Source organism: Pezoporus occidentalis, unplaced genomic scaffold (assembly GCF_034315485.1).
Source record: "Pezoporus occidentalis ecotype Australia unplaced genomic scaffold, CSIRO_AGI_Poc_V1 ctg2, whole genome shotgun sequence".
NCBI lineage: Eukaryota > Metazoa > Chordata > Aves > Psittaciformes > Psittacidae > Pezoporus > Pezoporus occidentalis.
The window spans coordinates 8,716,551-8,733,378 of record NW_026913855.1 but is presented as its reverse complement, the minus strand read 5'-3'; the positions used below and the strand labels follow the sequence as shown (position 1 = coordinate 8,733,378).

Sequence of the window (16,828 nt, the reverse complement as noted above, 5' to 3'; positions counted from 1 at the left end):
AAAAAGATTTAAGGAGAAATATGAATTACAAGATTTATGTAATGCATCTTTAGAAAGGGAGGAAGAGCCTTGCAGTATCAGGAGCACGAAGAGGAAGCAATTGCTGTGTCACAGTAAGAATGGAGTAGGAATGGTTGATGCTAGAGTTTAATCTGGGTGCTTTTGAGTGTCTAGTTCCAGAGGAGTCACAATGAAGCCTGGCCATAGAGAAACCTGGCTTAGTTAGAATGCTACATTTTATCTTTTTTCTCCATAAAACTTCTGCTGACAAATTGTGGCTGTGTTGTTTCAGTGTGATGATTTGGCTCTACTACTGTTAACTTGCACCACAAACATCTCTGTTCATGCTCATTCTTTCTTTGGGTCCAAATTTCATTCACTTAACTCTTCATCTATGAGTAAATAATATTACTTGAAGAAAGGAAAGGCAAAGGGCCTCTGTTTTCTTGGCATAATTTCTCTAATTTAGCTTTTTTCTTTTTTCTTAATAAAGAAGAGCCTCTGGTTTCAGAAAATATGGATGAAAGACAGAGTATGCATTTCTTTTTACCCTTGATACTGCAGTGCTTTGGGTCTTGCTGTGAGGGACAGAAATTCTTTCAGCTTTCTTTGCTTTAAGGGGAAAAGCATCTGCCAAAGAAGAGGATGCTGTTTGTTGGGTTGTGCTTGATCAAGAAGAGGAAAGGGTGGTCAGCCCTAAACTCTTCAGAGTCACTTGCAACCTCTGTGCCAGCTCCTGATGAGCCTACCACCTCACTGCCTGCTTCATAAATTTCTACAAATGCCTCATGGACAACTTCAGACATCTTCAGGTTCTCTGCTGCAGAGACGCCAGAGAGATTGGCTGATGAGCTGAACAGGTCAGTTATACCCAAGGCCACTAAGACAGCTGTGAGGTTATATTTTTCCTCAATCTTCACACGTGGGAGGAACACTTTTATTTTCCTCTCTTCCATTAAATCAGAACTGGTCCACTCCGTAAGTTTTTCAAAGGTGATTGCATTCTCAAGCTGCAAGGAGACAAGGAAATGAGGTCTCTGGGATGAGAGCACAACTTCCTTTGTGACAATGCAGTACCAGTGGTGGATTTTTTTCTTTTTAAACTGACTGTTCTTAGCATGGCATATTTCTAGGTATATACAAATTAACGTATCTAAGAGAGAAAAGCAAACTATGGCTTTTTGTTCTTTGTCCTGCTTTCCTGTTTTCTATTTTTAATAGTCTCACTGTCAATTTTATTAATGAGATGGCTACTCAGCAAATTTCACCTAAAGCTCTTCCCTGCTTATCTTCTTTTCTTGTGAAGAAGATACTTTGAATTCTGTGCCTTTGAATTGTAAGCTCTAGCTACATTTAAGGCCTTCAAGTAACCAGGTGTTAATAGAAACCAGTCACTAATACGTGAACTATCATTTATTACTGAGGCATTTAGCTTTGCTCAAAGGCCTCTTCATTTTTATAATTCAACCTCTTTGAATTACTGTACAAGCATTTCAATACACTCTCATTTATTACATAACTTTTCATATTCAGACTATGGCCCTGCTAATGACAGTAACCTGTGCCCGTATTCTGTTCATATCAACAACAGTATGTCATATACATTTTACTTTCTGAAATTGCTTTAATCATTCCAGTACCTCTCATATTCAGTATTTAGATAGTTTAATTTTTGAAGGTATGAAGGAAGCATGTTGAGCACTGCCAAACCAAACAGTAATTGCAACTCGTAAAGCTAACAAGAGCCTCCCAGGATGCTCCATAGCATGCAGAAATGCAGATATCAAAACCTTTGGAGTTCAAGCTGCTGGAGTAGCAGCTGCTTAGCTGAGAAGAATCTGTTCTTCAGTGGCCAATAATTAACCCACTAAAGTAATTCCTTAAGCCCTCCATGCTCAGCACAAACTATTGCAGGACAGTTGAGACAACTGCATGCTTCTATGCAACAATCCCATGCTGCTAGTGTTCAGAACTGTGCTGGTGAAGTGTTTTAGTATAGCTTTATTGTGAAGAGCCTAAATCTCACTGTGTTTAAGGTTTTATGACACTCAACTGCCAGGGCCATACCTGCTCCAAGCCAGAGACTTCATCAGGCAACAGAACCAGCATGCTCAGCTGCCCACTGGCATATGGAAGCTCCAGGATCTTAATTTTCTCAGAAGCCACCACTGCCACTTTAAATGAACCAAACTGATACATCATCTGCACGGGTCTGGTTTTTTGCTGCAAAACAAAACAATATAGTTTTCACAGAGGTTATTCTTAGAATGTAGAAATGGCCACTTATGATTAAAGCTACTGATTGCTCTTGTCCAGGAAGATTGTATAACAACTTGTCTACTCTCTTAATAAATTCTAGAAGACACCTCTAAGGTGATATATCTCCACGTACCTCAGTAATTCTGAAAGGCACTGCCTGGGTTTCTTCAGCCTTAAATGCTTTCTCCCACAGTCCTTTGAAGTAAATGGCATTGACAAGGACCATTTCAGTCTGGGCATCCACAGAGCTCGGTTGAAGGATATTTTTGATCATTCCTTTAAGAAGGCATGGGAAAAGAGACATGTATATGACACATCTGTGTATAATACATCTTACTTGGCAATCACAATGTTAAATGAAGGGTAAAGAATTTGTAGGGAAGAGGGTATAGGGCAGCTGTAATCTTGTACTTCTGAGGTATATTTGTTTGCTGCTGTTGGCAATAGCTGTTGTTTCCTCTCTCTGTAAAGAATTATAATGGAAGATACTAACACCCAGAGGTTTACCTGTTAGAAAATGAGTAAAACTGTATATTTTGTGACAATGGGAAGAACTATTGGAATCGTTTATCCCAGGATGGTCTCCAACCCAAACAGTAGATACAAATACTTCTTGTTTCAAACCAAAGTTGAAAGGACATGACTGTATAAAGAAGGTAGCAGGAAAGGAAGAAACCAGAATTTCACTCTACTTTCTTCTTATACTTGTTCTTTTTTATTCTGCTGTCCTCATGCACACAGCAAGCTCTTCCCTCAGTCCTTTCCCACTACTAGCTTAATTATGGCCTGGTTTTCTGCTTCAAAGTGTGATACCATACCAGAGGTTGTGTGATTGTGAATATTATCATTCCAGCTAAAATTCAGCATCTTTTATCTGTGTTTGCTGATATAAAGAGTCCTCTAAAAGAGATGTTTCTGAGGGGGAAAAAAAAGCACCAAAATTTTAAATGATAGTTCCTTATCTGGGAACTGAGCTATTATCCAGGAGGACAGAGGGAGATGTTTAGGGGGTTTTGTCGCCTGACAAAGCATTCTCATATGCTGCTCAAACATGGTGATAGAAGGGAAAATACCTATGCTGATACTTGGCTTGCTCTTACCGTTAGTCTGGTTTTCAACCCAAGAATTGATGAGCTCTCTGGCTTGATCTGCAGCTGTTTGAAAGCTGACAGTTTCCAAGCCTCCATTATATAGTTCCTTCACACATTGTAAGTATTCCTTCAAAGGAAGAGTAAGCAGTTTTTAGATCAGAATGTCAAAGCATTTTGCAAAAGTGAAATACAAGACTGAAATTAATATATATGAATAATATGCTTATTAAAGCTAATCAGTAAGACATGATTCTAGTTCTAAAGCCTCTTAAGATCTGATATTCATCGTTTCAAGCAAGAGTATATGCTCACATGTTTAAAAATGTTCTCCAGAACTGAGCTCAATCAAAGATGGAATTAATTTCAGTTGAAATATGGGGGTTTATTCACTTTGCCAGCTTTTAAACTTATTTTGCAATGGTATTTTCCTCTAATTTCAAATTAAGTGCTCCTTTCAAAGGGAAAACTTGAAATATTTTTGAGAACCTGAAGTTATTTTTCAGGTTTGTTGAGAAAAAGGTTGGAGTTAACTCTTTCCAACTAAAGTTACCTTTATCAATTGTCATTTGACAGGATTGGATCATGATTGTACTTTGCACAAACATCTTTTTAGTGAGGCATGTGTTTTTTTAAGACTGTAGAGGGTTAGGGCTGTGATAGAGAGGTTGCGAATCCTGCCTTCCATACAGAAGAAAATTTCTTTAGCAGAACCTAAACTGACCGTGCTTTTGCATTACAGAACAGTGCAGCTTTGACACAGAAATAAATACACTCAGATCAGATCTTAGAGCAACTCACCGGTAGGATTGGGTATGACTCTTCAGCATAAAGTCTACTGGCAAGGTTGAGTAAATAATTGTCTTTTGGTTGGGTGATTTGAGTGAACACGGTTTTAAGTGAATTGTGGACACTGAGAGATGAGCCGCACTGAAAGGATACATTAATACAAATAAAAAGATAGATTATGCTATTCTAGTTTTAGTACTTAGAATATTTTTTATACTATACAGGTAGAGTAGTTCAGACACTTCTGCTTACAAAACTGTTGTTCATCCTGTACATCTTGTTGCTATAACTGATATATTTTTCTAATGTGTAAAATTCTGTGCTGTTTTTATACTGTGATTTCCTCATACTTCTCTCAGGGGAACTTTTAATTGCCTGCTACATTATCTAGCTCCAGCAGATCAGATAGGCTTTTCTTCATTCACAGCCAGTCCCATTTAACCAGTAGCATCCAGCTACCTTGTCTATACATGCAAAAATCTGTAATTTTCCTTATATGCTCAATATTATGGTGCTGGGTTTTGTCCTATGCCTGTTCTGAATCCTCTCTTACCTCCTTTCTCTCTCTATTCATATGAACAAAGTGTTCTCCCAAACTGGGGGATGCAGAACGCCAGCTGCTCATCAGAGAGGTATTGGAACTGCAAGAGACTGTTTTATCTGCTAGATTTTGCTCACAGGAGAAAGTGACATACAGAAAGAGATGAAATTATTTCTGTACCTGAGGTTCAACAGTGTCTCCAAACCCTGTGATTTTATCAAAGTGAACAACCTGTAATTGAAAATAACAGTAGTTGAAATAACAAGTATGACAAAAATAAAAGTTATGCAGCTAAGATTAATACATGATTCTTGAAGGAAACCTCTTAGCTAACAGTGAATCTGGGTGACTCAAGAGGTGCAATCCATCTGCAACCTCTGTGAATAGCTGGGCCTACTGTTCCCTGCTTAGATGATCTCTTTTTCTGTTGAACATCTATAAATTACTTTCAGTGTGTGCCATTAATAATACTAATTTTTTTCCAGGTAACAAGCCAGGCAATCTCTATGAAGAGAGCTATAGGAAACTCATGTGAAATATTTTGCAGTTTGAACACATGTTCTGGCTCTTCCCTGGAGATTTTATCTGCTCTCCTTACTCCATACAAAGGACACTAGAATGTGTTATTCTCTTTGAGAATGCTACAGCTAACAATGATAAAATTTAAATCCAGTTTCAAGATTTCTGGCTAATTCATTTGTTTAACACTATGGGAGTTAGAGGTGGCCGCAGCTTTTGATAAGTCTGGATCCAGATTTTTTAGTCTCTGGGCTATGCAAGGGATGTTGTCATAATTTATTGCTATGGCTCTATTGAGCTGCAAGAAGGTTGAAGTCTTTCACTGAGACCTCACCTGATATATCTGAGCCCTGGTGTTTTCTCTTGCACCTAGGTAGACCATGGACAGAGCTGAAATGACGCTCAGGGGAGAGTAGAAGATGTTCTTGTTGACATGCTGGACTCTCAGCTCCCTGAATACATCAATACAAAATTCTGTACTTGCTGCACCGATGGATCCCATTGTGAAACCAGTATTGCCTAAAGCAAACAGCAGAAGTACAATGACAATGTAAAGACAGAATACTGTACAAACACAGCACAATGCACTTTAATAATAGCTTTCAGTCAATGAAAGTAGTTTTGAAGTCATTCTGTGGTAACATGCTTATTGCTATGCTCATTTCTCATACATGTTAAAAAATCCATACTCATAAATCTCTTTCTGTCACATTGTATTCAGTTGCTTTATTGGCAGTACAGTTCCTTGGCGGTCTAAAATCTGTATGTGATTTATGCTTACCTTTTTAAAGCAGCCAAACAACAATTGACTGCTCTTATTTTCATTCAGTGAAGGATAGAATTCCTTGGTACTCTGTAGTACCTTACCTTGATGAAAACAAGAAAATATGATCTGTCTTTGATAGACTTGCAAAGCTGTAAATTTCAAGTGCAAATTTCAGTAGATTTACTCTAGGTTTGGACAGTTACAAATAAAAGCAGAGGCTGGTTGATGTTTTTGTTTTCTAAAAACACACAAAGGCAGTAAAATATCTATTTTTTTTGCACAGTACTTCCAGTCAGTAGATCTTCAAAGGCTTGTATCTTTACCCTTGTTTTAATAGTGGAAGCATGGACAGGCAATATAATTTGTCTAAGGTCACCTAATCTGGGAGAGGGACTGATGCACAGAATTAATATTCCACCATATTGTGCTTTCAGATATAGCTTGCTTTGCCTGAATGCATTTATATATACTACAGTATAAACTTTCTGAGAAATTAAATTTTGTTAGCGACATTCAAATAAAATAGAAATGCAGACATGATAAAATAGCAATGCCTACTGTAATACAGCACTGTTAAATGAATACTTGCTTTTGCGTAGACCAGCAAAATTTTGTATTTGTTTCTGTCTGAGGTTTCTAGAAGTGCTGGACAGTTTAAGTCCTCTGTGGCAACTGTGCTTATATAACAGTCTAGGTCAGCGTGGATCTAGTTTCGTTCCTGTGATTTATGGAAATTGTGAAAGTTTGATGTCTTTCAAAATTCAGCCCTTTATGTAGGTGCTTAATGCTGGGATCTCAGGTTTGCTTTTGGAGCATAAAACTCTACCAAGGTTTTTAGTGACCATGTTCATGGGTATAAATGTACACTGTCACAGAAATTTGTCTTATTTTCCTTTCTGTATACAAGTTCACATTTATAGATTGTGGTAGAAACATAAATCTGTACACCCACACAGCTTTTATCTTGTCTAGTATTCACCAGCTTTGTTTTCCAGAGATGCAATTGTTAGCAAAATTTCACGCTAAACTAAACCTAGTATATTTACTAAATGCCACAATTTTGCTCTCAGTGGACTTCGTTGAACCAGAGGTCAATCAAGCAAATTTATTCTTGGTTGTCAAAAATTAAATTTAAAAGATACTGAACGGGAGGGTAAACTGCTCTGGAATAAGGTATTTTAAGCATAAAATAATAAGCACAAAGAATAAACTTGTAAAAAGTTGTCTGAAAACAAATACTCAGGTTTTACATATAATAAAATTGCATAAACACAGGTGAGAAGACTTTTAGAAAATATCATGTAAATATTCAGTCCTTGCAGATACCAAAGATAATATAATAATTACTCTCTTCTTAAATTTAGGCATAAAAATGGAATAATATAGTGAGAAGGTAAGTTTTCCTAGAGAAATGCTTACCTTTTGAGCTTCAGCACCAAAGGCAATACAGCTTTCTAGCTGTATGTAGAGACCGGCTGAGCCCTTGGGAATTTATACAATTCTGAATTGTGACCTACCCGTTGCTGCTCTTCATGACCTTTGACACCATACAAATAATTTAATGGGATTAGGTCAGAATTTAGTTTCAATGGGCCCTTTTTTGATTGAAGGGATAGCAAATACTAGGTTTTTATTCCATATAACAATGTGTTCTCCAAGAGTACATCAGGATTTTTGGATTGAAGAGCAGGAAACAATGCTCATGTTCCTTTAAGCTTCACTTGTAACTAGGTACTGGCATGTTAGTGAAAACAAAAAATGTGAAAACCTTGGTGATAGAAAATATAATCAGTAGTTACTAGTCAGTCTGTCAAATTGTTATTATGGTTGTGTTAACTGATCAAAACTCTCTTTCAACTGATCCTTTTTGAATGTGAAAAGTGCAGCTGAGCCATGTTAGACAAAAGGTAAAAGCAGGACTTGGCCTATTATTCTACTGACAAATAAAGAAGGGTGCCTGTAAGAAAACCAGTTGAGATGAAAGTCAAAAGCAGGCAAATTTCTTTGAAAAGTTGGGATATTTAAGAAAGATCTTTTGATGAGTGTGAAGGTTTCATAGCAAACTATTTTGTTCTCAGGGAGTAATAGCAAAACAAAGCCTCAAAGAAAAAAAAATAATCACTTCCAAATATGTTTGTAGTATGCACTTGCAATGTATATCTCTGATCTTCCATGGGTTACTTAATAGCCCAGCAGATGACAGAGGAATTGTGAAATCCAGATAAAAGAGTGTTCATGGTCTGTAGGACAATCATAATATACAATAGCAAATATATTTGAGTTATAAAAGCATTTGCTCTGCATAAAAGCTATTGTGCTGTGTTGAAATGATAGAATGGACAAACAGTGAAGAAACCATTCTGACCTCTGTAAAGTACTGTGTGATTTAAAATAAGGCAGTGGGATTCCAAAGTCAGTGCAACATAATTCTTCAGAACATAGGGACATGACTGTGATTTCTGTTAAGGAGAAGAGGTAGGCTCCTGTACTACTGTCAAAAGCTTAAACACTGCAATTTTCGTTGCCACAGAGTGGGTCCCCATTTCATTTGTGTAGCTCAGGAGGTCTAGTGGTACCACAGATATAGGGTGAGGCAGAAGTGCTTCCTAGTGCGATGTGGTCAGAAGAATATCTTGCATATAATAAAATACTAGGAAGTGTGCCTGGATGCTGAGAGTCACAGGCAGTGTATCACAGCTTCCTTTGCTTTTAAGATTCATGTACAAAAATACTGGTTATCAGGAGTCCTTCCAAGCTGAATACAAAAAGGCTGGAGAGAACATGCAAAAGTGGGCATAAGCTGGCAATACCAAACTAAGTGGAGTTGTCCAGGATAGAGAGAGCTTACAGAGAAATCTGGATAGACTAGACTGCTGCGCAATCACAACTGTATGACTTCAACAGAGCAAGTGCTGGATTCCCTGTGTGGGATAAGGTAACCCTGGCAATACATACAAATTAGGAGACAAGGGGCTGGAGAGCAGCCCTGCAGAAAAGGATCTGGACATTTGGGTTAGTAGCAAGTTAGTGTAGGGCACAAAAATTGGTTTATGGCAACCAAAAGCATAGCCAGCTGGTTGAGGGAGGTGACTGTCACACTCTACACTGCACTAGTGTTACCCCCACCTAAATTACTGTGTGTAGTTTTGAGTGCCTCAACGTAAGAAGGACATCAGACTACTGGAGTGTGTTCAGAGGAGTGTGACCAAGATAGAGAAAGGCCTCAGGAACAGGACTTACAAGGAGTGGCTGAGGTTTCTTGGTTTGTTCAGGTGGGAGAAGAGAAGGCCGAGGGGTGACCACATCACAGTCTACAACTTCTCCAAAGGGGGAAGTAAAAGGGGAGGTGCTGATCACCTCTCTCTGGTGACCACTGAGAGGACACAAGGAGATCATAGAATCATAGAACAGCAGTTTGGAAGGGACCTCAAGCATCATCTGGTCCAAGCTTTCTTGGCAAAAGCAAAGTCTAGACAAAATGTCCCAGCACGCTGCCCAGCTGAACCTTAAAAGTGTCCATTGCTGGGGAATTCACTACTTCCCTGGGGAGGTTGTTCCAGTGGCTGGTTGTTCTGGAACAAAACTGAGTCAGAGAAAGCTCAGTTTGGACATTAGGAAAAGGTTCTTCCCTGAGATGGTGGTGAGTCACTGGAACAGGGTCCCCAGGGAAGGGGTCATGGCACCAAGCCTGTCAGAGTTCAAGGGATGTCTGGACAATGCTCTTAATCATATGGTTTAATTTTAGATAGTCCTATGAGGATCAGGGAGTTGGACTTGATAATCCCTTCCGATTTGACGTATTCTATGAATCGTATGTGTCTACATCTAATGAGCTGTTTTCTCACACTGTTTATAATGAACCTCAGATCCGTGCCATAATTTTCATTCTTTTAATCCCTTTCTCACTAAGGATCACTTTGTGTTCACAGGAGTTTATTTCCATTTCTACCACAGTGGTCTTCCATATAAGACTTAGCTAGTACATTTAACTCAGATCTGCCTTCCAAGTGTCCCTCAAACCCTTCTCCTGAGGAGTCATGATTTTCCTTCCCTTAATATATTTTGTTGTACATGAATTACATCAGTGTCCAGACCTGTGTCACAGACCCTGATCATCACAAGTGGCCTGTATTTTACGACCTACAAATGTATTCAGTTTTGTCAGTGATCATTTTTTTCACATAGGAATTATAGAACAAAAATCATCCCAGAGCTGTTTTTTTTTTTTTTATACATAGTGAATTTGACTTCTGTGTACAGTTCTCATTCCAGACCTGCACAACAGTTTTGCATGTGTTTGACGCAGAACTTTGTTTCATGTTTTTCTTACAAAAAACATGTTTTGCCTCAAAGAATTGGATTTTCAGGTTCAGAACACACACACAATAAGCAAAGACAGGGAAGGATAAGAAGCTCTGCTTTGATAGCGCATGAGAAAGATGTGCTGCAGTCCTTCCCAGAGGAAGGAAGTTCTAGTTTTCTGTGCTCAAACTGATAGTTAATGCAAGGCCAGTTGTAAGCAACAGAATCTACCCATCAGCAGATAAAGAACTGGATCAGAGCAGGGTGTCAGCGTAGAATCAGAGCACAGAAGGTCTTGTATAGTCTGCTTGACATGGGATCTAGAGAAAGTAAGCAAACCTTCCTTGCAGTTGGAAGGCTATCAGGGACAGGTATCAATTGCTGCTTTCCAGTGCAGCTGTGCAAAGCAGTACAAACAGTCCTGTCACACATCCTTGTTTGACAATGCTTTTCTCAAGAAAGAGGTCAGCTAAAGCTCTGCTGCCCTTTCCTCTGCTGAGCAATTCATTGTAGAGCTGTTCCTATACTAACAGACTTCTGACTACCTGAACTTTGGGCACCTGGGAGTATAAAAGAAACTTTTTTATCCAACAGGATATGAAGTCCGGGTCACCTCACTGACCAAAGCCTCTCATCCAATCACAATCCTACACAGAACTTGAGATTTTTGTCCTCCTCCTTGTTCCTGGTCTTTTGCCAGTAGAAATAAGCACGTTAATTGTTTTGTGTTCGTCTTCATTCCACGTTGTGATTCTGGAAGCTGTCATTTCATGAGGGACAGAAAAAACCATTCAAAGAAAGAGAAATCCTTTTAGACTGAGCGGTTGCAGCTGACTGTCTAACTGGTTGTCATTGCAGACTGTTGTGCTGTAACTGTCAGTGATGGTTTCTCTCTCAGTTGTTATGTGGGACTGTGTTTTTTCCCCAGTACAAAGAAAAATGAGGTGTCTTGTCAAGCTCTTTCAGACAGGAGCTTGTAGCCCACCTGGCACCTTTCTACAGCAGCGCCGTGCCGTTCTGAAAAGATGGATGTTGTTGCCTGCAGTGCTGCCTTGATCTCTCACAGAGGCATTTGTCATTGCTCTTAATTGTCATTGTGATACCCCATATTAGGTCTTAAGTTCATTTAAACTTGACATGGTCTCAGCCTTCATTGTACAGCTGATGACTGCTTAATGCTCCCCCATGGATATTTGATCTGACATAGGTTCATGTGTCCTTCATGGTATATCTTTCAGTGATCACATCCCGCAAGTCAGCAACAGGTTGGATGAGAGTGTTTGACCTTGAACCTGAAGATCATCTTCACTGTAGTTGAAGGAGTTTTAGCCTCACCTACATGCAAAGCCTTTTACTTGCTCCCATACACATCACATATCTTGCTGCTGAAACAATATAAAGGCTATCTCTAAATGATCAAAGTGCCTTTGTTCTGATCGACCTCAAATACAAAAGAAAGTATACAATAGTCAGAAGCAAGAAGAATCTACCAGGCAGGAATATAGAAGATTTCCCCATGCACAAAAGGATGGAATTTGAAAGGCAAAATTTCTGCTGGAGGGAAAACTGACAAGGGATGTGAAGAGTAGTAAGAAAAGCTTCTTTAAGAACACCAAAAAGGAGACTAAGGAAAAGTCAGGATGACTGGGGAAGGTTCCTGATTATTTGGAAAAGTGATTAACTTTCAGAAAGGGAAAGGAGGATAATTCAGGAGACTACAGAGGTTTGCAGTCACTGAAAAGGTGTAGTGCACTGCTGCAAAGCACTAGAGCTAGTGTTCATTACAATCTACATTAAGAAAGCCACTACAACTCTGTAAGATACTGCTGAAAATACCATTTATTGCAGCAAATGTTAAAAAGAAAAAGAGGATAGTATAGCTAATCTTAAGCACCCTCAGATGCAGGGAACCCCAAGTTGTGCAGCAGTGGACAGAGCATCAGGGAAGGTGAGGGTCCCATTCATGGAGATAGATGTTGACTGACATTTTGGTCTTTGGAGCTCTTGTAGAATTTTCTAAAGAAGAAAAGAACTGAATTCATTTCTACTGTGTAACAAAAGGATATTCGCAAGAAAACATGCTGCTTTGCTTAATGATAAACACAAGGACACAGGTGGTGCACTCGCACATGCCAGGCAGGGTCTACCTACATGTTCCTTTCTTCTGGCCTGCAAAGTTTACCCTGCAGTCCAGGGATGTGGTCAGCAGAGCACAGGATGGGAAGCCAACCTACACGCTTGGTACAGCACAGGCCTGTGCCTTCATGTGTCAACTGTTTTTTGAATTACTATCTCCTTGATGTACAATTGTATTCAAGTTTGAATCACTACAGAAGGCTCCAAAGCAAACCCTTCTGGGAGCATTTCAAGACACATGAAAGAATAATACATTATGTGAAAAGCCAGCACAGATGTACTGAGAGCAAATAAGTCCTGACCAACCACATTGTTTTGTAGGATGGGATGGCTTGTTCTATAAACAAGGGAAGAGAAGAGGATATTGCACGCCCTGGCTTTAGAAAAGTCTTCAGAATGATCTCCCAGAATATCCTTGTGGTCAGATTGGAGAGTCATAGACTGAGTAAACAGACAGTACTGCGGAAAATTAGCTGGACTTCCAAAAGCAGCAGTAGCAGGACAGTGAGCCAGACCAAGGGTCCCCCTAATGTGTGGGCAGTGCCCTCACCAGCCAGTGCCACACCCCAAGATCTGACTGTAGGGAGGCAGAACGGAATGCCGGTAACAGAGTCCATCAACAGCCATTGAATCATGGAACCATAGAATGGTTACGGTTGGAAAGAACCTCAAAATTATCCAGTTCCAAGCCCCTTGTGATGGGTAGGGACTCCTCACACTAGACCGGATTGCTTAAAGCTCCATCCAACCTGGCCTTGAACACTCCCAGGATGGAGCATTCGCAACTTCCCTGGGGATATTGCAAGACAAGAACCAGGGCCAGGGTCCATCTACAGAGCCCAGGGAACAGTGAGAGCTGGCTGCTCCCTGTGGCATGGGAGTTTCACTGACCAGGGCCCAGCCCCATGGCAAGAGGAGAAGGACAGGTCCTGAAATGGTGACAGGTCCAACCAAGTCTTCAGGTCATAAGGCAATATAGTGACAAGGCAGGTCCAAAATCAGTCCACAAGCGAGGGTGGGAATGAGGCCTGGTGACCACCAGACAGGTCCACAGTGACAGAGCATGGTTAAGATCAAGCCAGAAAATCTGTCCTCAAGCTTCTGTGATCAATGGAATGAAGAGGTCCATGGCTGGGCAGAGTAGGTCTGTGGGGAGATAGAGACTGGCCCTGACTCAGTGTCACTGGGGCAGGGGCTGATGGCCCGAGAGGTAATATGGGGGTCTGGGCTGTGAGTAGGTGAGGAAGGCCCCATGGGCGGTCAGGGCCTACAGGGGCTGTTTAGTACCCTCAGGGCTCAGACACAGCAGCCTCCCCTCTGAGGCAAATGTATCCTAGCTCCTTAGAGAGACCTGGGCGCAGGAGGGACTTGCTTTAGAGTCACTTGGTGGCTGTGGGGTGTTAGTGGGCTGTTCCAGAGGACATAGAGCCAGGGCAGGGACAGTAGACTGGAAAGGGACATGGCATGAGGGCGTGGGGGCTGAATGAGGGGGTCAGGCCACCCCAATGGGCACAAGCCAGGGAGCAATGGGGTCTGGCTGGGTGGAAGGGGGTTCACTTGGGAGCCTGGGTCTGAGTAATGGGCGAGTGCTGTGGGGAGAACAGGAACTTCTGTAAGGACAAAGCCCTGAGTGACCAGACACCAGGTTTCCTGGTGCTCAGCAGAGGGCTCAAGAAGGCCTGAGCTCGCTGCCAGGGAGAAACAAGGGCCAGCTTCTTCTCCAAAGAAAGACAAAGCAGGAGGCAAAGGGGTCCCACCACCAGCAGGGCAGGAGTCTCACTAGTCAGGGCTCAGTCCCACAAGATCTGGGTAGAGCAGACCCAGAGATCACAGACAGCTCCAGCCAAGAACCCAGGTCATAAGGCAATGTCACGACTATGAGGCAGGTTCAAAGATAAACATCAAAGTCAATTCACATGTTAGAGCTAGCCTCAGGTCCAGTGATCACAAGGCAGGGCCAAGGTCACACTAGGAGTCCTTGGCTAGGCATGGACACAGCTGTGTTTGAGCTGGAGGCTGAAACATCTCTGATGCAGCACAGAGAGGGTCTGAAGGTCCATGTCAGCTTAGAGCTCCTGCATCCATAGGTGTGGGTAGAGGCTCCAGGTGCAGCTGGTCAGGACCATTAATGGCTTATGAGTGCACCCAGAGCCTTGTACCCACTCACTTATGAGGAAAAGAGATGGACCTGGAGACAAGACTACCAGGCTTTGGTCTGAGGTCCATCAGGAAACAGGCCTGGAGACAGGCACCTACCGCATGCTTCTGGCAGAGACTGAAATGCCAAGTCTCAGCTGACATGGGCTTTTGCTGTGGGCAACAGTCTTGGCTTGAGGAGTTTCACATAATTTCTTGATGATTAACATAAAATTACTGTTGTTGATTCAGGTATTGAAAAAAACAATGTGACAAACTATGAAACAGACCTTTCATCCCACTTCCCCACATTCAACTTCAGTCCAAAACCTCTCTTTCTCTGCTTCCTAGTTTTCAGCTTTCTTGTGACACTCAGTGCTTCCCAGTCTACTTGGTGAAGAAGCAGCAGGCAGGGCAGGAGGTAGGGTTGGTGTATAACTGTGCTTTCTCAGATACCATTTGGGAGCCCCGGCCAACTTTTCCCCCAGGGCCCAGGACATTCTGTGAGTGCTCTTCCTCTGGTGCCCATGATCAGAGCATGCTGCCTGCAAACTCTTGTGCCTTCAGCCATGGCTTTGGTTTGCTTAGGAGAAAGTAGGCCTTCTGTGCAAGTCAAATGTGCAGAGAAGCGTGGAGGAGTCTCAGGCAGTTATATTCCCCAAAGGATTGAGAAGATATGTCAGCTCCAAACCTTCCCCAAATGACACGATAAGGAAAAACACACTTAGTCCACAAAGAACTTCTAATGCTGTCCTATGCAGCATTAAAAGGAGTGTGATTGCTTTGTGGCTGTTTTTTTTTCTACAGACCCCTAGCAGTGCTGTGTATCTAAAACAATGCAGCACACTGTGGAAGTGGAGCATAATGGAGAGACAGATGGCAATTTATTGACATACCAACTTCGGTCATGCTGCCAGGGAACAAAACGGATTACTGGACAACACCTAGACTTTATGGAAACTGGGATTCATGTTTTTTAATTCCTCATGGGCTTCAGAGCTCAGAAGCAGCAGGCGGTGTTTCCCCTCATGGCAGAGGGGATGTGTGACACTCTCCATCCTGTCACTTGCAGAGCTGCTCCCCATGAGGGCTGCAGCAGCCACAGTCACCATGGCAGGGCCTTTACAGCAAGTCCTGCTGGCCCAGACCAGCAATGCACAGGCACAGTTCTGAGCCCAGCCATTGACGCAGGTGTGTAGATTTTATTCAACTTTGCTGAATCTGTGCTTGTACATCTCATTTTAGACCCTACGGAGGAAGGTTTCTCTTTAATAAACCAAATAATTCTATCCCTTCTACAGTACTTGACTGTGATACTATTTTTCCATTCAGGGCACAGACATCTTAAAATTACTCTGGACTTTCACCAAACAACTTTTCTTTTTCTTAAAACTGACCAGGTTCCAAGCATAATGCCACTGCTTTACATTTTCATCATATCAACCAGAATCATCGGCTTGCAGGAGGAATAAAATAAGGACAAAATTAGAACCTATGTTGAGCTCCCAAACCTAGATTTCAACAGATGCCTGTCTTTCAGAAGACTGATAGACATCGATTTGTACCCATAGTGACACCTAATGGCCCAAATTAAAAAGAATCAAATAGTTCTGTAGCACAGCGCAAACATTAGGTGTACTCTGTGCTTTGAAAGCTCTCTTGTGTATAGTTTCAGGAAGCCACCATTTCAGCCTTGATTTTCTCCATTTCTTTGCTTTAAAATAATCATCAAGCAGAAGAATGATTGAACAATAGAATAGCTGGGTTTTTTTCTTCATGTTATGTTATAAATACTTCCATAATGAATATTGATAGTTTTATTGTCATTGTACATAGAAAGTACAGAATGACAGATATGCTGATTTCAGTTTACGAACAGTTTTATGAGCTTACACAGTCTGCTGCAATACTTTACAAGTCCTGCCCTATTTTTTTTTTTAGTCGCTGCAAAATTCTGTTGACTGCTTTTGGCTCTGAGGGAAGCAGAAGACAATGTACACAGTAAACCTTGAAATGCCGTATCTCTTGAAAACCTTTTTTGCTTCAGTACTTGTGTTAACTGTAGCTAATCCTTTATAACTGTCTTGGGAAGACCAGTATTTGCAATTGTCCCATAAACTAGACTTCATAGGAGCTATGACAATGTGTGTCCCTGCTGCCAGCATGATTTCAAGTTATATTTACTGCTGACTTTACAAATGGTTGAGGCAGCCCCAAAATCTGCCATGTATGTGTCTCCTTTTGTAAGCATTTTTTAAGTACTGATACTGTAAACTGCAGTTCTGCGTATGT

At 41.2% G+C, this 16,828-nt stretch overlaps 1 protein-coding gene across 1 annotated transcript; it reads right to left on the bottom strand.

The window, feature by feature from the left end:
• Nucleotides 1-261: 261 nt before the first annotated feature.
• Nucleotides 262-8,014, bottom strand: LOC134163154 (ovalbumin-like). The gene is made up of 8 exons (XM_062617751.1): nt 7,382-8,014; nt 5,531-5,715; nt 4,858-4,908; nt 4,149-4,277; nt 3,360-3,477; nt 2,393-2,535; nt 2,068-2,223; nt 262-1,010 (listed from the first exon to the last, which is right to left on the bottom strand). The coding sequence occupies exons 2-8, from the start codon at nt 5,696-5,698 to the stop codon at nt 615-617; spliced, it is 1,161 nt and encodes a 386-aa protein (XP_062473735.1). The 5' UTR covers nt 5,699-5,715; nt 7,382-8,014; the 3' UTR covers nt 262-614.
• Between the last annotated feature and the right edge of the window lie 8,814 nt (nt 8,015-16,828).

What these genes read in the sequence shown, in the direction of transcription:
- LOC134163154 (XM_062617751.1), bottom strand. Translation starts at nt 5,698, where the DNA reads ATGGGATCCATCGGTGCAGCAAGTACAGAATTTTGTATTGATGTATTC. An exon ending in AGTCATACCCAATCCTACCG is followed by an intron (nt 3,478 to 4,148) that starts GTGAGTTGCTCT and finishes CTTCCTTTGAAG; the next exon opens with GAATACTTACAATGTGTGAA. An exon ending in TGCCTTTCAGAATTACTGAG is followed by an intron (nt 2,224 to 2,392) that starts GTACGTGGAGAT and finishes TTTGTTTTGCAG; the next exon opens with CAAAAAACCAGACCCGTGCA.